A 27372-nucleotide genomic window follows, 5' to 3' on the forward strand; every position below is an offset into this window, starting at 1 on the left:
CACTTTTTCTTTTTTCTTTTTTTTTTTGAGAATATGTTTGTTTTTGTAAATTGATTTTTAGAGAGAGAGAAGCATCGATGTGAGAGAGAGACATCTATCGGTTGCCTCTCATACATGCCCCAACATGGGATCCAACTCTCAACCTGGGTATGTGCCCTGACCAGGAATCGAACCCGAGACCCTTCGGTGCATGGGATGATGCTCCAACCAACCACACCAACCAGGGCCAAAGGCCACCTTTTTTTTTTTTTTTATCTTGTACACAAACACTCCCTATACTCCATCTCTGTTTTGTTTTCCTTAATTTAGTTTATTGTGTCTTCTTTTACTAGAACTTGAGCTTCCTGAGGGCAAGGATTTTGTCTGTTTTGTTCACTGTCATATTATCAGGACCTATGACAATGGTAGATATTCAAAACAATATATGTAGATTGTTAAAGAAATGAAAGAGCCTGGCTAGTTTGGCTCAGTTGGTTGAGCATCGTCCCATGCACCAGGAGGTCACTGGTTCTATATCCGGTCAGGGCACATGCCTGGGTTGCTGACTCCATCCACAGTAGGGGTTCAACAACATATCTATTTCAGTAGGGGGAAAGAGAGAGAAATATTGATATGAGAGAGACACTTCCATTGGTTGCCTCCCAACAGTAGCCAGGGATCCAACCTGCAACCCAGGTGCATGCCCTTGACCAGAAATCAAACCCACAACCTTTTGGTACACGGGCCAATGCCCTAACCACTGAACACACCAGACAGGGCAAAAAAAATATTTTTTAAAAAATAAATAAAATAATATTTATCCTGATTATTTCAAGTAATGTCCCAATTCTAGCTTCCAGGCCTTCAATTTCTGGTGCTGCTTCCCTACCCCTAATTCTCATACTACTATATTGAAAAATAAGTTTATATTTTTAAAAAATGGATTCAGAGCCCAGCTGGCATGGATCAGTGGTTGCATGTCGACATATGAACCAGGAGGTTACAGTTCAATTCCCAGTTAGAGCACATGCCTGGATTGCGGGCTCCATCCCCAGTAGGGGGCATGTAGGAGGCAGCCCATCAATGATTCTCTCTCATCATTGATGTTTCTATCTCTCTCTCCCTCTCCCTTACTCTCTGAAATCAATAAAAATATTTTTTAAATGGATTCACAGACTTGGCATGCATTTTTAAAAATAGCTTTATTGAAGGTTAGAAGGGAAAAGTGGAGCTTTTTAGGAATATCTGACAAAGGTTAAGGATAGATATGTTCCTTCTAAGTCAGCTGATTGAAAATGAAACTTTTAACTTCATAAAAAGTGTGAGTACAAGTGTGTTTAAGGGAGCTGAGAGGGAAGATGATTAAAAGCTTTTAAATGCTGAATGCACACTTTTGGGATGAGTGTGGAGAACGGGGTGGGGGAGAGTTTGCCAAACCTACAGACATTTCCTGTGCATTTCAGAGAACCCTAGAATGGTCAGGAAAGTGTGGAATTCAGCAAGTTAGAAATTCAGGACATTTTACAATATAAAATAAACCAAACTCAAACTCATATAGTGGATTGCTGAGTAATGTTTATACTGGGCAGGGGGTTCATATTGGTCATGTACGGCCAAGTAATTTTTCCTTAGCAAAGGGGATCTTCCTTCAAGTTTGGAGGATTTTTAGCTGACGGAGTTACCCTTTCTTTAGTGAGGGGCTGCTGGTGCAGGCTTATGGTGACTTCCAGAGGCTTCCAATCTGCCCACCTGAATGAACGGAGGACAAGGGCAACATTTTCTTCTAGGGATCACTTTTTCAATCTGGAAGAAAAAATACATAATAAAACCCTGAATTCTGAGCATATTTTACCTCCAAAAAACCTATAGGAGGTCCAAAATTGCTAAATGATTGCTGCAGATATCTAATCATAGGTAGGTTCTGACTTTGACCCTAAGCAAGTCATGTAGGTAAAGCCAGAACCACCTAGCAAACACCTTCCCTAACATTCTCTCTAGTTCTCTCTTCCCTGACTCTCTCTTGCCAGAATCCTTCACTGGATACTAAAGGGAAGAGTGGCTGTTTAATTTCCTCGTCTCCATGGATAAGCTCCCATGTCCACAGTAGGGATCTGGGAAGGCATGGCATCCAAACCTAAAAGTCTTTTTGTTGGATTTTAAAGATTGCAAGTAAAACACCAAATGGCTCTATCTGCATTTTATTTTTCATCATAAAGCTCTGATTTTATAAAGAAGCACCCCCCCCCCCAGAAAATCACCTAGTTGTAGAAAAATAGTCAAAGTTATTGCTTCAACGGTGACATTGTAATTGCACCAAAGCACAAGGTCTTCTGAGGAAAATGGGAATTGGGCAAATGCTGGAGTTACCCAAACATTCCCCGGACTCAAATCTGTTCCCCTGAAGCAACAGTGACAAAAATAAAATAATCCACAATGCCATTTACCGTCTCTTGAGGACTTTTCAGGCTTGTTTTGGGCTTTCCTATTTCCCTCCTCTTCTAGATATTTTCTAGAAATAGTCATTGGGGAAGGAAGAGGGGGAAAACGTGGATTTTGACAGAATTACAAGAAAAGCTCCCTCTCCTGAGAAAGGCTCAAGCTCCTCAAGAATCTGGAGTCTGGAGTCTCAGGTGGGTGTGAGGGAGCTTCTGCCAATGGCAGGTTGTCCACTGCCACTCTGGCTCTGCCACCTCTTCCCACTCTCCCAGGAGACCTGGCAGCACCTCATGCCCCACTGCCCTTCTCCCAGGAAGCCTGCTCATCCTGAACCTCCCACTGGGCAGCCCCCAAAAGGTCTCCTGTACCCTTCCCAGTGCACTGTTCCCCACTTCCTTCCTCACCACCCCCTTGACCTTCTGAGATACTCAGAGAAAAAAAATTCTGCTGCAACAAGTGCACTGTTTGCCCTGCTCTAGGACACCTATCTTCCTGATGCAATGCCCTGCAACTTTGGGATTTTCTAGAATCTTTTAGGATGTGCTTTCCACTGCAGGTCCATCCCAGTTCCAGTCTCCAGCTCAGCCCTGGACAAAGGTGTAAGAAAGGTCCTGAGCTCGATTATCCTTATCATTATGATTAAAGCACTCAACCCAAGATGTGATTTTAGGGAAAGATTTGACTTACATAGTCGTCTTTAATGTTGAGAGTGGGAAGAGGTGGTGGAGCCAGAAGTGGCAATGGGCAACCTACTATTGGCAGGATGGCTCCCTCACACCCACCATGTAAATATTCCCCATTCAATAATCTAAATTTAAAATCACATATGAGACCCCCCAACTTTGCAGGGGCCTGAACCCTCACCCCTTCTGAGGGAGGTCTCCTGCCCGCATGGCTCCTTCGCTTCCCATGCCCAGCTCAAATAGGGACCCAGGTAACAGACAGAGACTTGGCCGACAGCAGCTGCCCTCTCACTGCAACAAGACTTGTTTGAGTTGTCTTGTACCCATGGTGTGGGGAAGTGGGTTTCTGATATCTAAATCCAGCCTAGCACCAGGAATGCTCAGGGCCTACTCAAGAAGGCAAATAATCCTTTCCACTAATATTTACAGGGTAAAATAAGATTGTTGTTAGAGTATTAAATTTGACAGTAAAATAGTAGTCAAGTTCTCAGACTAATTTAAATTGGCTAAGTGAAATAAGCGAATGTTCTAGAAAAATTAATGGTACTGGACAAAAAGCTGTTCCTAAAGTGTTAACTAAAATTTTTATTGGTAGTTCATCTCATGGTAAAATTGCATAACATGTAATGAACCTAAAGCAGTCATATTTTAGTGCAAAAAATTAAAATTTAAAAGCTATCAAAACTACATTATAAAATTTCCAAAAGCCTCCTAATATTTAAATCAAAAAAGGGGGGATAGTAGAAGAATATCATGCAAGGAAAAATATCTTGTAAGTAAATTACATCTAGAAAATTTTAACTTTAGAAAATTAACTTTCATTTGTAATGCTAACAGCAAGACACCCATGAAAAACACACATGGTGTCAAAACAAGCCAAAGGAAAATCGTTTGGGCAAAAAATGAAAAAGGATCCCAAGTCAAATTTATAGAAAAGATTCCTTTATTAACCTTTGGTCGAGAATATGTTTGTATATTTTCAGAAAACAACTCCAAGACCATGTGGATTCCTGCAACAGAGAGGAATTGACAGGACTGCTCCAGCCATGAAGACAGAAGAGAAACAGTCCAGAGATGGAAGACGCTGATGACGCCTTGCCATACTAGCAGTCAGCAGCTGTGCGTCACTGCAGGTTGCCCAGGACTAAACCAGAGAGGGTCAGACCTGCATTACTACCATTTGTCCACCATCCAGAACTGAAATATCATTGCTGACATGTACACATAAGGATCTGTTTGACAATGAAATTGGAACTCAAAAGAACTGTTGGCCCAGAAAGAAACTCACTACAGACTGATTCATTTGCCTCTCAACATAACCATTATTGCTTGTCTAATTTTCAGTTCTTATAAGTGTATTTCTAGTATCACATGATCTCACTCATCTAGGGGAAATAATGAACAACATAAAATGATTGAACAACATAAACTGATGCATGCATATAAGCCTAACCAGTGGTCACGGACAAAAGAGGGGTGGGGACATGCGTGGGGAGGGGTTTGGGATGGGAATGGGGGGGATGAGGACAAATATGTGATACCTTAATCAATAAAGAAATTTTAAAAAAATAAATCACATATGAGGCCCTGGCTGGCATGGCTCAGTTGGTTGAGCGTTGTCCCATGTACCAAGAAGTCACCTGTCCAGTTCCTGGTCAGGGCACATGCCTGGGTTGCAGGCCCAATCCCCAGAAGGGGGCATGCAGAAGGCAGTCAACTGATGTTTTCTCTCTTATCAATGTTTCTCTCTCTCCCTTCTTCTCTCTCTAAAAATCAATAAAAACATTTTAAAAACCACATACGGAGAGTGAGGAAGAGGTTGAAGATAAGGGAGAGTCTGGTAGGAGGATGGTAACTAGAAGTGGGATCACAGCAGAAAGAACAGATATGAATGGCCAATTCTGAGCCCTCCCATACGACTCAGACTTGCATGGGTCTGATACCAGAGCTTTAAGTTATGATTAGGACTCCAGTCATAAAATGTCAGTTTCCCAATACCAGCTGACTTCATTTCCCTGGTCTTTTTTCTACATCCTCTGAAGCTGAAGCAAAAATTCTACTCCAATAAGAAGTCAAACTCCCCATGTATAGATAAACAGTATGTCAGACCTCAGTGGAAAAAATTCTATTTTATCTAGTTCCTCTAAGATACCTATTTGCTTGTTTTCTTTTAAACATCACTAAACTGAAGATTTAACTTATTTCTCCCCATTTATTAATACACACTCAATTCTCTGCTTCCTCTTTAAATTTTAAAGTTTGTATCTTATTTTTCTCCTTTATTCATTCATTCAATCATTCAGTTAATATGTATTATATGATATATATTATATATCAACGAATTCATTATATATATAGTATATCTAATAAGTTTCAAGCACTGTACTAAGGCATTGTAGAGCTATAGCTTTGAATCAGAGGTTACCCCCAAAATGTACCTGTAAGGAGATTAGGAAACGTACTAAATAACTCCATAATACAGCATAAAAGATCAGATGTCTTAAAAAGAAGTACAAATAAAGTGGAGGAATTGAAAGTTTTATGGTTTTTAAGTTGGTCCTTGACAAATATGCAGATGTAAGAGCTATTCCAAGAAGGGTATCTTAGTCTGCTTGAGCTGCCATAACAAAATATCATAGGCTAGGTGGCTTAAACAACAGAAATTTATCTTCTCACAGTTCTGGAGGCCAGAAATCCCAGATCAAGGTCCTACAGGATCTGTTTCTAGTAAGAGCTCTCTTCCTTGCTTGCAGACATGGCCTTTCCTCTGAATGTGAGTGTGGGGAGTATAAAAGCTCTCTGGTGTCTCTTCTTATAAGAACACTAATCCTATTGGATCAGGGCTCCAACCTTATGACCTCATTTGACCTTAATTACTTTCTTAGAGGCCCTATCCCCTACTACAGTCACACAGGGGTTAGGACTTAAACATATGAATGGAGAGGGGGACAGAAATATTCAATCCATGACAAAGGGATTGAGAGAGAAGAAAGGGGAAAAGGCATTCTGATGAAAAGAAGGGTGAGGTTGGAAAGTGAGCAGCATTTTTGGAACACCGTGTGGTTGAACTTGGTCCTATATATTCCCTGAAGAAGAAGAATGTTGGAAAGTTGGTTGGTGTTGGTGTGTGGAGGTTTGAATGCCAAATTTAGGAGTTTAGATCTCATTCTGTAGGCACTAAGGACCTATAAAATTTCTAAGTAGAAGAGCTCAAGTATAGGAAGATTAACTGACAGACACCAGTGCAGTGATGCTGGAGTCCTGCCATTTAGGGATTTAGGAAACTCCTGCACTTTCTCATATATTATCTTAGACTGACCTTCACAATTAGGACTAAAGGATACACCACTTCTCAAGACACATATAGAACAAAGAAACAGAGATAACTCTCCTGCCAAAGAAAACCAAGAGGGGACACCATACTCTATGTCCAGGAAGTCCACACCTGAATCATAGCTACTAACACTGTGGTCTGTACAGCAATCATGATCTTAGATCGAACATAGGTTTCTCAGAATCCCCATCATAGGTCAGACTTCCTGATATATTTTTAAAATTAAAAAAAAATTTTGAGATATAATAAACATACATAAAAGTGCATAAAACATGTATATACTACAGTAGTATATAAAAGCCTAAGCAACTGGCTGACTAGCCTACCGGCCAACTGGCCAGTAACTATGATGCACAATGACCACCAGGGGGCAGACATTCAACGCAGGAGCTGCTGAGCTGCCGTGACTTGGCAGCTGCGGTTCTCGGTTACACACCCAGAACCAGAGAGGTGGGAGCCCGATTCCAGGCTGCTCTCACAATCCGGGACCCCTCAGGGGATGTCAGAGAGCTGGTTTCGGCCCAATCCCCACAGGCCAGGACAAGGGACCCCACCAGTGCACGAATCCGTGCACCAGGCCTCTGGTGTATATAATAAAAAACCTCACCATATAATTTATCACCTAAAACAGAGCCCTTTTGAGAGTGAAAAAAGTGTACTATTAATAATTAACCTAGTTTATGGCTTAAACTGGGACAGTCCCAGGCAAAGATTAAGTTCGCTTTATAATAATTTACAATGATCAAGGAATCACCCCCTAGTGGAGCAAACCCCTATTTATCCCTTTCAGATCACACCCCTCTCCTCCACCTTAGATATAACCACTATCCTTACTGTTATACTATTTCCCTTTTTATTTCTATATTTTTTTAATTTAGGAAATCCCTTAAGAAGAGCAAGGACAGCCTCGCCGGTTTGGCTCAGTGGATAGAGCATCCCAGTTTCAATTCCCTTGGTTGCAGGCTCCTCCCCAGCCCAGGATGTGGTTGGGGCGTGTGCGGGAAGTAACCAATCAATGTGTTTCTCTCACATCGATGTTTCTGTCTTTCCCTCTTTTCCACACTCCCTAAAAATATCAATGGAAAAATACCCTGGGGTGAGGATTAACCAAAAAAAAAAAGAAGAGTGAGGACAAACCCTATAATACAATAGCAAGGAGTCAGAAGACCTAGTTCTAGTCTTGATTCCAACACTCAGACTGTCCTCCCATCATGCAAGTCACTTAAATAGCCTCAGCCTTGGTTTTCTCTTCTGTAAAGTTAGAAAAAAACAGCATTGTGAGGGAGATGTGAGGAAATTATTTTCAGTAAAGAAAAAACTTGGGACATTTGGTTTGGTTCATATCACAATGAATCTCCCTATTTACCATGAGAAATTACCATTTTTAAAGGATTGCATCCACTTCATGGACTTCTGTTACATTATTTAAAAGCAAAAATAAAAATACCTCCTTCATCCCTAGCTGGTTTGGCTCAGTGGATAGAGCATCGGCCTGGGGACTGAAGGGTCCCAGGTTCGATCCTAGTCAAGGGCACATGCCTGGGTTGCAGGCTCAATCCCCATTAGGGGGTGAGCAGGAGGCAGCCGATCAATAATTCTCTCTCATCATCGATGTTTCTATCTCTCTCTCTATCTCTCTCTCTCTCTCCCCCTTCCTCTCTGAAACCAATAAAAATATATTTTAAAAAAATACCTCCTTCACAATATTTGCATAGTTATATCCAATTGAAAGGAATAATAAGATAATAAGAAAAAGAAACTAAGGACAGTTAATAAAAGATTTACTACTGAGCTGAGAAGCCACATAAGGCCTCCTGCCCTTGCTGTGCAAACCTTTCCTCTTTAGCAACTTGACCTTTTGAGGATTTGCTTTCCAGAGGATACTCATTTAATATTCACAAAGAAAGTTATGTGATGAAAGCTTGTTAACTCTGGGGACAGAAAATAAACTGTCCAGGCCACCTCCCCTGACACAATTAGGCTCTGAGTTAATGTCAAATTACCATAAGCAGCCCCAGCATCTTTGGTTCCCTCCTGCGAGCATTCCCTGCGAGCATTCCACGTGCCCTTCTTGGCTTCTGCTTATAATGAATTAAATATATGTCAGAATCATAGAGTAAGCCATTGACCTGCCATCATTTGAACTATAAAAAAATTCACTTGTAAATTTTATTAAACTGTGCTAATTCTAGTCCTAAAACAGGGCCACAAACTCAGAAGGTCAGAAAAGTCGACTGGGTGGGGATAGTGACAAATTGTCTACAGGGACATGTCCCGCTTGAAGGGGAAGCCATTACTCACTCTGGCCATGACAGCTGTGGCAGAAATGCAGGGTCAGTGATGCCAGCATTTCCAGTTTTTCAAGAGAAGCCAGCAATTCATATTTCATGAGAAACCTTCTGATTTGTACATATGGGCAACTAGTCCAAACAATTTTTAAAACTGCGACCTCTCCAGAACCGAGACCACATAAATCTGTTTCTAAGCCTGGAAGGGGACACCCTCATTTTACAGATAGGGAATGTGAACCCTCAAGTGGGTGAATGAGTTTCTTATGGGCGAGTAACCAGCTCAGCAGCAGAGCCCGGTCTACAAAGAAGACCTGCTTTTTGTCTGCTGCCTCCTTTTTCATTCTAAGAATGAGAAGAAGGTTAATGGCTTTAGGCCTAGTTTTAAAAGTTAGTAGACCCAAGTCTGGCTTACCGTACACCCAGACGTTGTTGATTTTATTCTCTCTGGCTTCTGGGCAATGTAGATGAAGCAATGGAGAAGCATAAGGGCAGAACACTTTTTGTTCCAAATTTATTTTCCTCTCACCTGGAGCCAGCACTGCCCAGTGGCTCTGCTACATGAAAGGAGAGGTATGGTCACATTGGGGAAGGGGATTGGGATGGTAATCAGTCCAAGACAAGCAAGGCTCACTCAGCGGGAGAAGATTAAGTACAAAACTTAAGTTCACATAACACTCCCATTAACCTCAGTGGGAGGTGTGCTTACAGGAATCGCAGGATCAGCAGTTGAAAGAGACTGGAATGACGCAGTAAAGCTCAAGTCATAGGTGACTATTAGGATTTTTAATTCCAGCTCCCTGTTTGCAAAAGACTAGATTTTTATAATCTAGTGTGATTTCCCTCTACAAACTCTTGGGCAGGGTCTATAAAAGAACCCTTGTTTTCACCCAAATTGTGGTGTGTGGTTGAAGAAACTTGGCAAATCACAGAAGTTAGGACAGATGCCAACGAAGTTTAGAAAATATGCTTAACTATTTTTGTCCCATTGCTCCACAGGGTTCATAATATTCCATTGTTGGTGATCCTTGCCTAGGACAGTGCCTGATACATTCAAGTAGGTATTTAATTAATATTCAGCGAGAAAATGAAATAATGGATGGATAAGTTCACAATCCTTGTCAGATGAATTTAGTCATCCTCCCAGCCTAATAAAGCAGAATTACTATTTTGGCTGCTTCCTCGGAGCCATTCAAGGAACGGCCAAGAATCAACCTGAGGAGCAGGTTCTGCTGCTGACTTGGCAAAGAGCCATGCCCTTTCCAGCTATGCATGGCTGGAGGTGCTGGAGGTGGGACTGGGGGTCCTGTTCAGGCTACTGGTGGGCCTATTCATGTAGATAAGCTGAAAAGCCCCTGCAGGTTTCCATGATTTTTAAATAAACCCTCCCTCTGTGATAATGAAGCACTGAAAATACTATTTTGATACAATAATCAATTAAGAGAAAATCTGCTCTTTAAACCCTTTAAATCCAATATCTTTGGAAAGGGCATATGCCTAGGAAAGAATAAGACCCCTGTTTCTGTATCTCTAATGTTAGTAAATATGTTAAAATGTATAAACAGATTGCAAAAGGTTAAGGAGTGTGTAATCTAGGTGGCGGGTAAATGGGAAGCCCTTACAATTCCTTTTTGTTTTTTAATTCTCACCAGAGGACATACTTAGATAGAGGAAGGAGAGAGAGAGAAAAAAAAAATCAATCAGCTTCAGTACATGCTCCGACCGGGGATCGAACCTGAAACCTAGGTATGTGCCCTGACCACCAGAATCGAACCAGCAACCTTTCAATGCACAGGACGATGCTCCAACCAACTGAGCCACTTCAAGTGGGCTCATTACAATCCTTTAAGCTTTTCTGTATATTTGAGAACTGTCCAAATAAAATGTTAGGGGGAAAGTTGCCTGTTGTCGAAAGAGCTACATGCAGCTTCCTAAACCATGATTTGGCAGCAAGAGGCATTAATCACATGCTGATAGCAACATCTAGAGCTAAACTAGCAATAACATAAACCATGTGCCACGCACTCTTTCAAAGTACTTCATACAATTGAGGAAATAAAGACATAGGGATGTGAAATAATTTTCTCAAGGCCAAAATGCTAAGTGGCAGAGTTGAAAGGAAAAAGAAACTTTAAAGGCTTCAAATTTTTGCTCTTTTTTTTTTTTAAATATATTTTATTGATTTTTTACAGACAGGAAGGGAGAGGGAAAGAGAGTTAGAAACATCAATGAGAAAGAAACATCGCTCAGCTGCCTCTTGCACACCTCCTACTGGGGATGTGCCCACAACCAAGGTACATGCCCTTGCCCAGAATCGAACCTGGGACCTTTCAGTCTGCAGGCCGATGCTCTATCCACTGAGCCAAACCGGTTCGGCAAGTTTTTGCTCTTAATCAGCATTCCATACTGCCGCTCATTCTTTTCTTTAAAATATATATTTTTATTGATTTAAGAGAGGGAGAGAGAGATAGAAACATCAATGATGAGAGAGAATCATCAGTTGGCTGCCTCCTGCACACCCCACACTGGGGATGGAGCCTGCAACCCAGGTGTTGATTTCCTGACCGGGAATCAAACCGTGACCTCCTGGTTCACAGGTCGACGCTCAACCACTGAGCCACGCGAGCCCGGTTGTCTCTCATTCTTGAAGGAGAGGTATCCTCTTTTATAAGGGTTGTACACTCCTAGTTGTCTCTTTCACCTATTTTAAATATTTAACTATTTATGCCAGTTTTCTGAGCAAAATGCATATTTTAATTTTATATTGTCTAATACATGTCTTTTCTAGATTGTAAGTCAAATACAATTCTTAAAATATATATTTTGTTGGAACATAATGTATAAAACATGTTATTCTTGGGAAAAGGACAATGTGAATCTCTATATTCCAGACCAGTCTTATCACTCAATGTCTTTTGGGGGTAACTGAGAGTTCAGAATGACAGTAAAAGGCTAATACCTCCTTCCCCTCAATTTGTAAGAGTCTAATAAGCCAAATAACCAGGACACTCTTTCTTTTCATTTCCCCTCTAGAAGGACCTCCTTGTGCTCAGGGATACTGAAGTATGCTTGATCCTAGCTGTACCATTCTAATTAACACTGAACCAAAGCACATGGTGCCTGGGTAAATATTGAATTTTAATACCAAGAAAGAACTACTTAGAATCAAGGTCACAGAGACAACTAGGGCTTAAAATATCACCCAAGGAGAAACCAAGATGGCGGCATAGGTAAACACCTAAATTGCTGCCTCGCACAATTTCAAAACTACAACTAAAAGACAAAATGGACATCATCCAGAACCACAGGAAGGCTGGCTGAGTGGAAATTCTACAACTAGAAAAAAAGAGAAAAGCACACTGAGACTCAGAGGGGCTGCAGAAGGCAGAGGTATGGAGGCGTGCGCATGGAGAGGGCTGGCAACTGAGTACATGGCTGACTTTCTCAATCTGGAGGGAGACAAAAGCTCCCGACTGCTCTGAACTCCAGTTCCGGGTGAGACTCTGGGGACCCAGACTCATTCGGGGAGAAACTGGACTGTCTGGCAGTGGGCGAAACTCGAGGGCGGCTTTCTCACAGAGGTGCTTGCAGTGATTACCACAGGACACTGAGACCCAGGGACCTCTTAGGGTAGGGCTGACGGGAAGCCATTGCTGTCTGTTCCACCCTGAGACTCCACCCCATCCAAGCTGAGCACAGAGGCTTTTGCAAGTCTTGCCTCATAAGGTGTCTCCAGCACAGAAGTTCTCCCAGCATAGACACAGCTGATCCTCACAGCCAATTGGCCTGGAGGTCAATTCCTCCCAGTGATACCGACAACAATCAAGGCTTAACTACAACAAGACTGTGCACACAGCCCACAAAGGGGTGCACCAAGAGTGTCCACCTCAGGTAACTGGGAAGGCTGAGCCACTGGGCCCTATAGGACACCTAGCACACAAAGCCACTCTGTCAACTCAGGGAAGCAGCCAAAATGCGTAAACAAAGAAACAGGACACAAATGAAAGAAATGGAGGAAAGCAAACAACTGGATATAGAGTTCAAAACCACAGTTATAAGGTTTTTCAAGAATTTCCTAGAAAAGGCCGATAAATTTAGCGAGACCCTCGAGGATATGAAAAAGAACCAACTAGAAATTAAGCATACACTGACTGAAATAAAAAATAATATACAGAGACCCAACAGCAGACTAGAGGATCGCAAGAATCAAGTCAAAGAGTTGAAATACAAAGAAGCAAAAAACACCCAGCCGGAAAAGCAAAAAGAAAAAAGAATCCAAAAATTTGAAGATAGTGTAAGGAGCCTCTGGGACAACTTCAAGCATACCAACATCTGAATTATGGGGGTGCCAGAAGAAGAGAGAGAGCAAGATACTGAAAACCTATTTGAAGAAATAATGACAGAAAACTTTCCCCACCTGGTGAAAGAAATAGGCTTACAAGTCCAGGAAGCGCACAGAACCCCAAACAAAAGGAATCCAAAGAGGACCACACCAAGACACATCATAATTAAAATGCCAAGAGCAAAAGACAAAGAGATAATATTAAAAGCAGCAAGAGAAAAACAATTAGTTACCTACAAGGGAGCACCCATATGATTGTCAGCTGATTTCTCAACAGAAACTATGCAGGCCAGATGGGAGTGGCAAGAAATATTCAAAGTGATGAATAGCAAGAACCTACAACCAAGATTACTCTACCCAGCAAAGCTATCATTCAGAATTGAAGGGCAGATAAAGAGCTTCACAGATAAGAAAAAGCTAAAGGAGTTCATCACTGCCAAACCAGTATTATATGAAATGCTGAAAGGTATTCTTTAAGAAGAGGAAGAAGAAGAAAAAGGTAAAGATAAAAATTATGAACAACAAATACATATCTATCAACAAGTGAATCTAAAAACCAAGTGAATAAAAAATCTGATGAACAGAATAAACTGGTGAATATAATAGAATCAGGGACATAGAAAGGGAGTGGACTGACAATTCTCGGGGGGAAGAGAGTGTGGGGGTGTGGGAAGAGACTGGACAAAAATCGTACACCTATGGATGAGGACAGTGGGGGGGTAAGGGCAGAGGGTGGGGTGGGAACCGGGTGGAGAGGAGCTATGGGGGGAAAAAAGAGGAACAACTGTAATAATCTGAACAATAAAGATTTATTAAATAAAAAATATATATATATCACCCAGGACTTCCTTTGGTCAGTAGTAGTAAGTCAGGGTCTATAGCCGAACACACTTAGTAATCTGAGAATTTCTCCATTTTTAACAGCTGTCCCTGTAGAATCCGTCCCAAAGTTTTACAAAGTCTAAAAGTTCTCATGTCCCCAATAAAAACCTCTTGGGCCATACCCGCTCACCCTGCTGTCTATTCACTGAGCTCAGAGCAACTGGTTGAAATTTTCTTATTAGAACTCTTCTTCGCTTCAAGTTGTTATTAAAAATGAACTATGAGCTCCTGATGGCAGGGATCATGGCTTCTACGATCCCTGGCTTGTCATCTTTCTGTGTCTCTGACAAAGTCTTCAAATACAACTGGCCTTCAATTTATTTAATCATTCTTGAAGTTTTCCTATTTTCTAATAATGTAATCAACCTTGAAATACTCCTCAATCTTTTTTAACTATGGAAACTAGAACTAAATCTAATACTTTCCTAAGGTACTTTATAAAGGAAAAGAAAACCCACCAATCTCCTAGCTCTTCTTTTAAAAATTATCAAACTCTTTTCCTAATCTAGTTACGATTTACTATAGTCAGTATGTTGTCACACATTAGGGTGAACTGAGTTCAAAGAAATGTATCATTCATTTGTTTTCTTCATTCAACTGCCAATTTTTTTAAAGTGTTTGCTTTGAAAGATCATTGAACCCAAGAGCACTGCTACCAATTTGATTTGGCAATCTTGTGGCATGATTAGCCCAATTTCAGTAGGAGCTTTGTTTAATGAGCAAACAAGCTGAAAAGTCTGAAAGGTGCTCTGCAGGTCAGAAGGAATATGTTTTTCCTGAGACTCTCTGACAATTGTTATTTCTGGAGCCCGGCTTGCCCATTGGCCAAGCCTTAACACTGCTTTTCAATTCCACTTCTGACCACTAAGTGGCACCAGAACTTTGAATTACTTAAGATGGAGAAAAACTGCTTAACTAGTCGGGGGCCCTCAAACTTTTTAAACAGGGGGCCAGTTCACTGTCCCTCAGACCGTTGGAGGGCCGGACTATAGTTTAAAAAAAAAAAACTATGAACAAATTCCTATGCGCACTGCGGGCCCGGGATGAGTCAGATGCTAAGCAGGACAGGCAGCGGCACCCGGCGGGCTGGATAAATGTCCTCGGCGGGCCGCATGTGGCCCATGGGCCGTAGTTTGAGGACCCCTGATAGAATTTGGTGACTTTTGCTATTTATTCTTTCTTATGGTCTGTGCTATGGAAAGAGCAGGTTAAAAGACATACGTAACTCATTCCTTAGTGTCCTGCCAACGTCTTCACAGTAGCTTTTCTTTGTGCCTCAGCAGCATCAGGGGAACAACCGGACTTGGCATTGTCAGACTTTTCTGCAAGCTTGAATGGCTCTGTGATGTGTTCCTATTAAAAGGCAAACCAAAATGAAAGGACAAGTTAAAGGCGTTGTGATGGACCCACACACTAATATTTCAGTTTGATTTACCTAGAAGGGAGATAAAATTTTACAATTGCTTTGGGTCCTGGGAGTACTATCAGTCATTCAGCTATAAAGGTGGCCGTCCTTTTCTGAAGAATTTGAATCAAGTTCTTACCACTTCAAGGCGAACTTGATCCAAAGCTACTTAAAGGCAGTCCCTGTTGGGCCAGGAGGGTTTATTTTGCTTGTTTTGTGGGGTTCTCATTTGTATGTGCCTTTTAGCCTTTAGGATCTGAGATACTGCAATGCTGAAGCTTCTTCTCTAATCTCCAGAACTAGAACCATGTGCAAGACAAGAAGGCAAGTCCTACATACGAGGGCCATCATTCGCAATTGATGATTTGCAGATGCTGAGACTGCCAACAAGGGCCAGCAAAATCTCAGGGCAGAGTCAGTAGAGTTTTCAAAAGACAAAATGGCAACCTTTATTTTTCCTCCTTTCACCTCCAATACCAGTGCCAGTGGGGCCAGTGAAAAACCCGGCACAAAGGTCAAAAATCAAGAGCATGTACAAGCCACCTTAAGTAATGAAAATGAGCCCTGGCCAGTTTGGCTCAGTGGATAGAGCGTCGGCTTGCGGACTAAAGGGTCCCAGGTTCGATTCCGGCCAGGGTCACATGCCCGGGTTGCGGGCTCAATCCACCCCCCGAGTGGGGGGCGTGCAGGAGGCAGCCAATCAATGGTTCTCTCTCATCATTGATGTTTCTCTCTCTCTATCTCTCTCCCTTCCTCTCTGAAATCAATAAAAATATATATTAAAAAAAGAAAGAAAATGAATTCATTAAACATGTATTTACACCCTTACTATTTATTGTTGGTCACTGCAAACAGAAGGGTGGACAAGACGGGCACAGACCTTACATTCACGAAGGGCAGTCTTTTGACCCACTCCCTTTACTGATATAACTTACTGGTGGCCTTGGCCTCTGTGGCCCTCAGTTTCCACCTCACTAAAATGAAGAGGTCTTCCTATATCTGGGCTCCCTTACTGGCAGACCAGCACCCAGCAGGGGATCTCCAAGCCAGGAAGAGGGCTGGCTATGCTGGTTGCTGCTGCCAGGCCTCACACATTGTCTTTCCTCCTCTCAGTGCATTGGACTTCCTGGTAGGAAGAGTTAGCCGCTCCTCTTTCTCACCCAGGAAAACGATTTTCCATACTCTCCTTCACATACCATGTCCTTTCTACCAACAGGAGATAGTGATATTAATATCACTTCCAAATACATGCTCCCAGCCCTCAGGTCTCAAGCCTCGAAGGAAATAAAAGGTGGGGCATCTTAGTAAGTGGTTCTTTTGAGCATCAATATCCTGCAATTCTATGAAAGTATAAATATGGAGAGTTAATACAGCAGATGGCAAGAATGTCAGCTCTAGAATCAGACATGGGTTAAAATTAAGCACTTTCTAGCTGGTGAATTTGGTCACAACCTGGGCATGTGACCCTGGATTAGAAAATTAATCTCTGAGCCTGAGTTTCTTCACGTGTAAAATGAGGATAATAATGGTTATTGTGAGGACCAAGTGACATGGTGCCTTGAACATATTAACTATTCAATAAAGACTAGGTCCTCTGGCCCGACCTTGTGACTCAGTGGATTGAGCATTGTCCCATGCACCAAGAGGTCACAGGCTCAATTCCTGGACAGGGCACATGCCCAGGTTGCGGGCTCAATCCCCAGTAGGGGGCATGCAGGAGGAAGCTGATCTATGTTTCTCATCGATGTTTCCATCCCTCTCCTTTCCTCTCTTTCTAAAATCAATAAAAACATTTTTTAAAGACTAGATCCTCTGTATTATTACTACTGTTGTTTATGTTCATAGATAACTACCACTGCTATTAATTGAAACAAGACAATACATAACATTAGTCCTATTGGTGTCCTTTCAGATTCTGCAGTGTTTTAATAATGTAGTCCTTTTAATAGCAAAATACACTTTGTCAGGATTAAGGAGGAGAGAGAAGAAAGGAGAAAAAAGAAAAATAAAAGGGACTCTCGAAAAGAGGCAGCAGCTTGCATTTCTCTCTACTGCAGCAACTAATGGGAAGATGTAAGCACGAGCAAGTCCCTGCGCGCCACCTGCCCGTGCTGTGCTGGAGGGTTTATCATAAAGGTTTGCCATAAAAAAGATATGAGTGTCTTCCCCCAAGAGCACAAGGTTATTTTTCTAGGATACACCAGCTGCTTCATTCTTTAAATCTTCCTTCAGTGTCAATTATTCCCATTTCAAAAACTTGAAACTGCTCTAAAGACATTGGCACATTGCAGGCTGAAAGAAATAAGGCAGAATAGGAAGGAGATTGCTGGGATAAACCAGTTCAAATATGAAGAATGTTACAAGCCGTATCTGAGGTCAAGGGCCCTCCTTTACGTAGCCCGCATGCACACCAGGAGGGAGAGCAAAAACAGCTACGCTGGAAGGAAATGTTTTTCTGTAGAAGCCAGAGTTCCCAGGAATGTTGTGGCTAGAGGAAAGACTCCCTTTACTTGTAACTGTAATCTCCGGACAGGTTGTGTACTCTGGTATTCAGGAAACCAGGCTACAGGAGAATTAGAATGATGAAAACATTTCAAAATAAACACTGATTCCAATCAGCAAGGTTTTATAATCAATGAACTCCGAAGAATTTCAAAATAGCAAAGACATGTTTGTGAAATACCCAAAGGATTAAGTCAGAAGTCAAATTTCTCTACCTTCCAAAAAATCACTGTCTTAGAAAAAGAGAAGAGTAACAATAACAGAGTGCTCAAGATTTTAATAAAGCAAAGAAAGTAAATCACTCCTCAGCTCTACAGGTGTCTTCTATGCTCACCGTGGGCTTAATTCACGCTGGTGATCGTGGCCAAACAAGAACTTTTGGGGGTTTTGGCTCTGGGATTCTTGTCTCTTATGTTTGATTAAACTTTCTCAACTACAAATTTACCATTTCTTAGAGCAATCTCTAAATAAGCTTCACTATTTTTTTAAATATATATTTTTTTTATTGATTTCAGATAGGAAGGGAAAGGGAGAGACAGAAACAGCAATGATGAGAGAAAATCATTCATCAGCTGCCTCCTGCACGCTCCACACTGGGGATCAAGCCCGCAACCCCAGTTTAATAAATAAAACTTTAAAAAATGTTTAGGTTTAGGAAATATGCTAAATAAAATTAGAATACTAAGTTCTATACATAGCATGCTCCCAATTTTATTATACACACAGAGGAAAAAACACCTAAAAGGAATATATTAAAATGTTAAAGAGGTTATTGCTGGCTATATGATTAGTAGTAATTTTGTCTTTTACTTTTTGTATTTTCCAACATTTTAACAATATTCATTTATTATTTTATAATAAGAAAAACGTTAACATTATTTTTTTAAATATATTTTATTGATTTTTTTACAGAGAGGAAGGAAGAGGGATAGAGAGTTAGAAACATCGATGAGAGAGAAACATCGATCAGCTGCCTCTTGCACACCTCCTACTGGGGATGTGCCCGCAACCAAGTTACGTGCCCTTGACCGGAATCGAACCTGGGACCTTTCAGTCCGCAGGCTGACGCTCTATCCACTGAGCCAAACCGGTTTTGGCCGTTAACATTATTTTTAAAGTAAGAACTTTTGATTTCATAGTCAGACAGAACACACACATAATGACAGTAAAGGTATAAACAACACAATGATGAGAACATAAGGGGAGCATCAGTGGGGGACAGTTGCCCTCATTTCCACGCTACAGTTTTCAAAGTATTTTTCACATTATTTATCCCGTTTAATTTTCATAAAAGCCCTATAAGCAGATTGTAGTATTCTCTACATTTTACAGTTTAGAAAACGACTCAAGGAAGTTAATTTTCCAAGGTCAGAACACTTGAGAGGCAGAAGAGATATGGAACCTAAACCTCCTGACCTAATCCATGTTCCCACATCACAAAGCTTCATCCTGGCGGTTAGCAGAATGGAGCTCTGTATATGAACATGTACCCGCCTTAAAACAAAACATAACCAAACAAAAAGACACCTACCCCAGAAAACTGTGTGTCCTGCTTTCTTCTGGCAATTCAAGGCTAGCAGAGACGTCACTGAAATATAGCTCCCCATCATGCTGAAACAGCAGAATTAGTCCAAACAAGGTTAAGATTACATTAATCCCAGATAGCAAAGAAAGGAATGAAGGGATAAAATCCATTTTAAAAACAAATGCAGGGGGTAGGGGGACGGAAGTGCTTGAGGTGACCCTGTGTGAACGAAGGGACCAAAGTTTTGCCATCCTGAAGCTGTCTTTTTGGGATATTGGTTTTTAAGCTGTTTATTAAGAAACAAGACTCAGAAGGAAACTTTGACCTCCCCCCTTTCCTGCCCAAGAGATTCAGACAGAGAAACCTACCAGGAGCAGATATGACAGGAAAATTCCTGCTAGACAACTCAAAAACAATGGAACACAGTGGGTGTCTAGCTAACAGGCACCTGCACCTGCCTGAAGCCTTGTTTACGTCACTTAATTCAAATTAGGCTGAAGTGGCATTCTAAGTTTTCCCTCTTGAAGCAGGTTTCTCTGTCTGAATCTTTTCTTCAGCAGGAAAGTGGAGAGGGTCAAAGGTTCTTTGAGTGTTTTTTTTTTTATATAAATCTTTATTGTTCAGATTATTACAGGTGTTCCTTTCCCCCCCCCCCCCCGCATAGCTCCCCTTCACCTGATTCCCCACCCCACCCCATGCCCTTACCCCCCGCCACTGTCTTCATCCATAGGTGTAAGATTTTTGTCCAATCTCTTCCCGCACCCCTCACACCCCCTTCCCCCTGAGAATTGTCAGTCCACTCCCTTTCTATGTCCCTGATTCTATTATATTCATCAGTCCATTCTGTTCATCAGATTTTTTATTTACTTGATTTTTAGATTCACTTGTTGGTATGTATTTGTTGTCATTTTGTTGTTCATAATTTTTATCTTTACCTTTTTCTTCTTCTTCCTCTTCTTAAAGAATACCCTTCAGCATTTCATATAATCTGGTTTGGTGGTGATGAACTCCTTTAGCTTTTTCTTGTCTGTGAACTCTTTATCTGACCTTCAATTCTGAATGATAGCGTTCCTGGGTAGAGTAATCTTGGTTGTAGGTTCTTGCTATTCATCACTTTGAATATTTCTTGCCACTCCCTTCTGGCCTGCATAGTTTCTTGTTGAGAAATCAGCTGACAGTCGTATGGGTACTCCCTTGTAGGTAACTAACTGTTTTTCTCTTGCTGCTTTCAAGATTCTCTCTTTGTCTTTTGCCCTTGGCATTTTAATTATGATGTGTCTTGGTGTAGTCCTCTTTGGATCCTCTTGTTTAGGGTTCTCTGCACTTCCTGGACTTGTAAGTCTATTTCTTTTACCAGGTAGGGAAAGTTTTCTGTCATTATTTCTTCTAATAGGTTTTCAATATTTTGCTCTCTCTCTTCTTCTGGCACGCCAATAATTCGGATGTTGGTACACAGAGGCTCCTTACACTATCTTCATAATTTTGGATTCTTATTTCTTTTTGTTTTTCTGGTTGGGTGTTTTTTGTTTCCTCATATTTCAGATCTTTGGTTTGATTCTTGGGGTCCTTTGATCTACAGTTGAATTTCTGTATATTCTTTATTTCAGACAGTGTATGCTTAATTTCTGACTGGTCCTTTTTCATTTTTTTGGCATTCTCATTAAGGTCCTTGAAGGTCTCACTAAGCTCCTCGGAAGTCTCATCAAGTTTCTCGGTGGTTTTTAGAAGATTCTTGAGTAACCTTATAAATGTGGTTTTGAACTCTATGTCCAGTAGTTTGCATTCCTCCATTTCTTTCATTCATGACATGTTTCTTTGTCTCCGCATTTTGTTGATTCCCTGTGTTGATGGAGTGGTTTTCTGTGGTAGGTGACCAGTGGTTCAGCCTATCACCTGAGGTGGACACTCTTTGTGCACCTCTTTGTGGGCTGAGTGCAAAGTCTTGGTGTAGTTAAGCCTTGATTGCTGTTAGTACACTGGGAGGAATTGACCTCCAGGCCAATTGGCTATGAGGACCCGCTGTGTCTATAAAGGAAGAACTGCTGTGCTGGAGACACGATTATGGGGCAAGACTTGCTTCAGTGGGGCTTTGGTGCTCACTGAGTCTGCCTCTTGAATGTGTCACTTATGGATGTGAGTAGTTGAAATCTGGTGTCGTCTCACACTGACCACTAGATACACTAGTTTATGGATCTCCAATGGGGTGCAGGTCAGCTACTGTCTGAGGCCACCCAGCAGGAGCTACAGCGAGAACTACAGTTTTCTCCTCTTTGCTTGGGGTTTGGAGGTTTTGGAGCTGTCTGACCAGAGCTGCAGTTTGTTAGGTTAAGCTGCGATAGGGCAGACCATTTATATGCAAAAGCTGCTGCATGGAGCTTGGGTGGGTTTGTAGATTGTGCGGGGCGGGGTCTCAGGGAGTCACTAGGCTAGGGTGTGGCAAAGAGCGATGGCTGCCAGTCAGCCGTCTCTGCATCTCCGCATTTCCAAGTCCCCGCATCCTGCACCCCAGCGTAGTAAACAATGATTGCTGCGCGCACCTCTGCAAGAAAGCCACCCTCACTTTCCGACCCGATGGCAGACAGTCCAGCTTCTCCCCGTAGGAGTTTGGGTCCCCAGCGTCTCCCCAGAAACTGGAGTTCAGAGTAATCAGGAGCTTGTCTCCCTTCAGGTTGAAAAAAGCAGCGCATCCAGTCGCCCGCCACCAGCCCAATTTGTGCGCCTGTGTACCTCAGCTTTTCAGTGCTTGTGTACGTCTCTATGCTCTTTTCTCTTTCCTTCTAGTTGTAGAACTTCCACTCAGCCAGCTTTCCCATGGTTCTGGGTGACAGACGTTTTGTCTTTTAGTTGTAGTTTTGAAATTGTTGTGCGAGGCAGCAGTTTAGGTGTTTACCTATGCCACCATCTTGGTTCGGATCTCTCTGAGTCTTGTTTCTTATTAAACACCATAAAAACCAATATCCCAAAAGCAGCTTCTGAATGGCAAAACTGGTTCCCTTCAGATGCCTATGTGAATCCTCCATTCACAGGTATTAAAAACCTGATGTTCTCCTGTTAATCTGTCTCTGTTAATTTGATGATTAGCCCAGCCTGGAAGCACTTAGAAGGTGGGAGGAAAAGTATAAATATTTTTTTAATGAAGTGCCAAGATTTCTTTTTCAGTGCCCTACCTGACAGGGAGGGCAAGAGTGTCTCTCTCCCAAATAAGGACACTCAGGTCACCTATATTTTGAGCCAAACTGAAACAAATGCAGCCCAAGATTGTTGTATAACTATCAGAAGAAGTCAATAATATTCATAAACTCCTTTCCTTTAAAAAGTATACAACTTTTTGTAATGCTATCATGTACTTTTGTAACAACACTAGTGGCCCGGTGCACGAAATTCGTGCATAGGGGTTGGGGGGGTGTCCCTCAGCCCGGCCTGCACCCCCTCCAATCTGGGACCCCTCGGGGATGTCCAATTGCCAGTTTAGGCACGATCCCTGTGGGATCAGGCCTAAACCGGCAGTCGGACATCCCTCTCACAATCCAGGACTACTGGCTCCTAACTGCTCACCTGTCTGCCTGTCTGATTGCCCCTAAGCACTCTGCCTGCTGGCCTGCTCGCCCACAACTGCCCCACCCCCACCGGCCTGATCACCCCCACTGCCCTCCCGCCGCCAGCCTGATCGCCCTAACCGCCTCTGCCTCAGCCTCACCACCATGGCTTTGTCCGGAAGGACGTCTGGAAGGTCTCCTGGTCTAATTAGCATATTACCCTTTTATTAGTATAGATGCTTTTTTCAATATTGTGCTTAAATCTCAGGCACATGAGTTAGCAGTCATTTTAAGATTTTATTTAGCTAATTTCAACAGTATGGAGGTCTGGATCCTACAATAATCTTTCCCCCTCTCTTCCCCAAGCTCAACTATTTTCCCAAAATAAGAGAGGTGGACAGAGTGTTTAAAATATCAGTAAACTTTCAGCAAACGTGAGTGCAGGAAAAAATTTCAGGCATGTTTCTTATTTGTTTCTGCCCTGATGTTTACCGGGCAAAAAATAACCAGGGGCCAGATGCCTGGCACAAGGCATTTCCTATCCCACCTGTAAACAGACCAAGTTCCTTCAGGCAGTTTACTGAGATTGTCACTTGGGCATGACTTAACAGCAATTCAAAGAAAAAAAGAGCAGCACAGAATCCTGTAATTTGCTATGAAAATAATATTAAAGATAACAGGTCAGTGTGTATTGTATGAGCAGATTCAGTGGTCTTGCTGGTCTTTTGGGCTCGTTGGTTGATGGTTAAGTTAAAATAAGTTCTCTCTTGGACTAGTGTGTTCTGGGCCAGACCAGCTCCTTCTCTATATTAAGTCAGCCCAGTTTAGTTTATCACCTAAATGAGAGTCAGTTCAGCAAAAACTGGTGACATTTGTGTGTTCAACAGAAAATGGGCTAAATTCATAACAGTAAGGAAAGAGACCTACATAATAACATCATAACTCTCATTTCTGATTCCAGCCTCTCCCAACTTCTCTATGCAGCCATGAATAAAAGTCACCTTGGGTGCCTGGAAGCCATATTTTTCCAAGTGATATTCAATATACTTTCTTGCCACTTCTACCTAAGAAAAATATAGGTTTGATAATTAACATTTTTAAAATACACTATTTTTTCCCCTCAAAGTTTCCTTTTCCTAATGGAATATACTTCCCCCTGACTATTTTGGATAAGGAAAAAAGGTTTCTCTGGACATGTAGGATATGCTCCAGCCTGGGACAACTCAATGGGAAATTTCCTGCTCAATACATGATTTTTGCTTGAATAAGCTCTTCATTCATTAACAAAATATTACAGGGCAGATGGCAGAAGAAAAGATCAGACTGCACTGGGTCATCATGATATTCATATACCAGATCAAACCTGACTCTCACCCGGCCAGTGTGGCTCAATGGTTAAGTGTCAACCTATGAACTAGGTGGTCATGTTTCAATTCCCGGTCAAAGCACATGCCTGGGTTGCAGCTCAATACCCAGTGTGGGGTGTGCAGCAGGCAGCCGATCAATGAGTCTCTCTCATTATTGATGTTTCTCTCCTTCTTCTCCGAAATCAGTAAAAATATATTTAAAACAAAACAAAACAAAACAAAAAAAACTCTGTTCTTCCAGAAGAGCCCCTAATGGCCAAAGTTCTCAGCTTCTAGGACAGAAAGCATGAGTGGCACAAATAAGCATTGCCATTTAGCTGCCTTATTAAAACCTTGAAGAGTCACATAGGAAACAACTTTATCTCAAAAGAATGCTTTTGAGAATTTTTTCTTCCAAATCATTGTCTCGCCTGATCTTCTCTCATGTCAATTCCAGTAACATGTCCTTTCTCATAAATCATTTAAGCACATAGCATATCTCTGCCACTTTCACTAGCCAGGCCCAAAATCTATTAGTTTTGATGGATGACCACAACACAGCCATAATAGCTGGGAAATAGAAAGTATATGCACACATATTTTTTTCCCCTCTAGAGACTAGAAGATGTGGAGCCACTAAATCTTATAAATCCTTCCTCCCTCCCTCTTTTCCTTCCTTCCATCATTCATTCAATTTCAATGTAGGTATTTAATCTCCCCCACTAAACTGGAAGCACCATGAAGGCTGGGACTCTTTTTTACTATTGTACACTGTGCCAGGTACTAAAACAAATAAGCCATCTAAAATATTTGTTGAATAAATACATTTAGGCATTAGCTGAGCATCTAATGCAGGGTTCAGAACTATGCTAGTTATTGAAGAAAAAATGTAGGATGCAATCTGTCCCCTGATGTATTTAACTGGGGTGGTAAACCATGAGCACAGAAAATTTTTTTCATGATTTATGGACAAACTGAGAGGCACAGGCAATCAGTCCTACAGTGATTTGGGGAAGGGGGTGCTCAAGGATTGGAGAAAGAGTCACAAAGTAGGTAGGACATCAGTGAAGTATTGCACGGGCAGGATTTGGAAGGTAGAAAGGAGAGGGAAGGCATTCCAGATTGATAATTGCATGCTGCAGGCAGAAGTCATCCTGGCGGTTCTGATAGCAGGAGGAAGGGAAAGGTCTGGCTAGAGTAGTATAGTGTATCAAAGGGAACCAAGCTTGGTTAGGAAAGGAGAGCCGAACTACTGGACAGTCTTGAATGTCAGCTCCAAGGAGTGTGAATGTATCCTGTAAGTAAATGAGGGAGTGGGGGGTCACTGGAAATTCTCAGAGCAGTAAGATGATCAGTGCTGTAATGATCAGTTCTATGATAGACAGCAGGCAGGATGGATTGGAGGAGATGGATTCTCTAGAGACCAGCATAATTATTTTTTTAGAAAGCTGTTGTCTGGGGTCTTCATGGGGGCAACACAGGGCACTCTACCTAAGGGCTACTTCCTCATGTACATTCTGCAAGGCTGCCCAGATGTGCTTGGGGACCCACCTGGCTGCAGTGACACAGGCCTTGGGCTGGACGTCTGCTGATTTCTTTAGCACCTGCCTGGAGTAAGTCTGACCCAAGGGTGGGGTGAGTTGGGGAGAGAAGAAATACTGTAACTGATGTGTGCACACCACCACCCCACCCCACCCATCCAGGCCTAGCCAGCCTTTGCTCCCAGCAAAGCTCTACTAGTAAGCCCAGACTCTGCCCTGCCCCAGTCCTGGGGTTGGGGTTGGGGTTGGGGTTGGGGTTGGGGTTGGGGTTGGGGTTGGGGTTGGGGTTAGGGTTAGGGTTAAGGCCAGGCCTTCTTAGGCCTAGGGCTCCCACTCAGCCCAGACTCCAGTTCTGGCCATTCCCTACAGCTCTCAGCTATAAGTCCTTCCAGAACCTGGCTGGAGGGGTGGGGGTTGGGGGTTGGGGGAGGGAGAAGATGGGGGCATTGCCTGGATGGGGAAGAGGTGGCTGAAAGAAGAGGGTGTACAAGGGGTGCACTGCGATAAAAAGGTGGGTTAAAAGGCAGGTGGTAGGCCCGAGAGTTAGTGGGGCTGGTGGAGGAAGGGTCAGGGAGGAAGGGATTGGGGGCCTGGGTCTGGAGGCAAGGGGCGGCACACTCACTGTCTCCTTGGTCTCTGGACTCGGACTCCATGACTCAAGTTCCCCGCAGCCAGCTCCAGAGACTGAGCTCACCCAAGGCCCCATCCCAGGGGAGGCAGGCTTGAGCCCAGGGGGCTTCCAAGCCAGCATCCAGCCTCTGCTGGCCGCCAGCCCTGGACAGCTTCCAGCCTGCCGCTCCAGCGCAGTCTCACTCTGCCCTGGCCCTGCTGGCCCAATGTCATCTTGGCTGTCTTTAGTATTTCCAACCACAAAGAGGCTATTATTATTAATTTCTATACTCCTTCATTGCTCACCTTGATTCTCATTTTATAAACCTCATATCTGACTTACATGAGCAACCACATTATAATGATCTTTGCCCATTTGGGGGATGAAGTCACCTTTTCTCAACCTATTTTTTAAAGTCAGGTTTATTGATATAATTTACATTCAGTAAAACTCACCTTTCTTTAGTGTACAAGAGAATTCTTAGAACAGTTCTCTTGCCCAAAAATGTTTCTTCGGACCCTTTTGTACTATAAGCCCCTCAGTCAAGGAAAGAATATCCAAATCTATAGTAAAGTTTTATGAGTTTATTTGAGCCAAGTTTTTGAGGACATGCCCAGAAGCAAGATCTCAATGGATGGGGAAAATGCTCTTGAGAATGACAGTTAAAAAAAAAAAAAGTATTTATTGATTTTAGAAAAAGAGGGAGAGGGAAAGAGAAACATGGATGTGAAACATCAATTGGCTGCCTCCTGCATGCCCACACTACTGGGGATCGAGCCTGCAACCCGGGCATATACCCTGATCGGGAATCGAACCAGAGACCTTTTGGGGCATGGGACAAGCTCAACCAACTGAACCACACTGACCAGGGGAGAATAGCAGTTTTGAGTTCCTTCTATGAATTTAAAATCAAAGATGAGAACATAAGGAAGGTACCTGAAATCAATTGGTGGTGGATTAAGG

General features: G+C 42.3%; 2 protein-coding genes across 2 annotated transcripts in view; both read right to left on the reverse strand.

The window, feature by feature from the left end:
* Positions 1-1649: 1649 nt before the first annotated feature.
* On the reverse strand, positions 1650-26784 carry AS3MT (arsenite methyltransferase; the record flags this gene model as incomplete). The annotated part of the gene is given in 10 exon segments (XM_080687863.1): positions 1650-1782; positions 15171-15297; positions 17860-17912; positions 19383-19393; positions 19395-19462; positions 23848-23976; positions 24690-24728; positions 25517-25553; positions 25750-25877; positions 26752-26784. Coding segments are annotated over 9 exon segments (618 nt in total). The 3' UTR covers positions 1650-1782; positions 15171-15177.
* The window catches only part of BORCS7 (BLOC-1 related complex subunit 7), a 38114-nt gene continuing 19877 nt past the window's right edge, over positions 9136-27372 (reverse strand). Inside the window, exons 6-8 of the transcript XR_013959067.1 lie at positions 19383-19462; positions 15166-15297; positions 9136-9277 (exon numbers count right to left, since the gene is read on the reverse strand). The gene's annotated coding sequence lies outside the window, so the exon portion shown is untranslated. The remainder of the gene's footprint in view (positions 9278-15165; positions 15298-19382; positions 19463-27372) is intronic.

This window comes from Plecotus auritus (assembly GCF_963455305.1).
Source record: "Plecotus auritus genome assembly, chromosome: 9".
Taxonomy (NCBI): Eukaryota; Metazoa; Chordata; class Mammalia; order Chiroptera; family Vespertilionidae; genus Plecotus; species Plecotus auritus.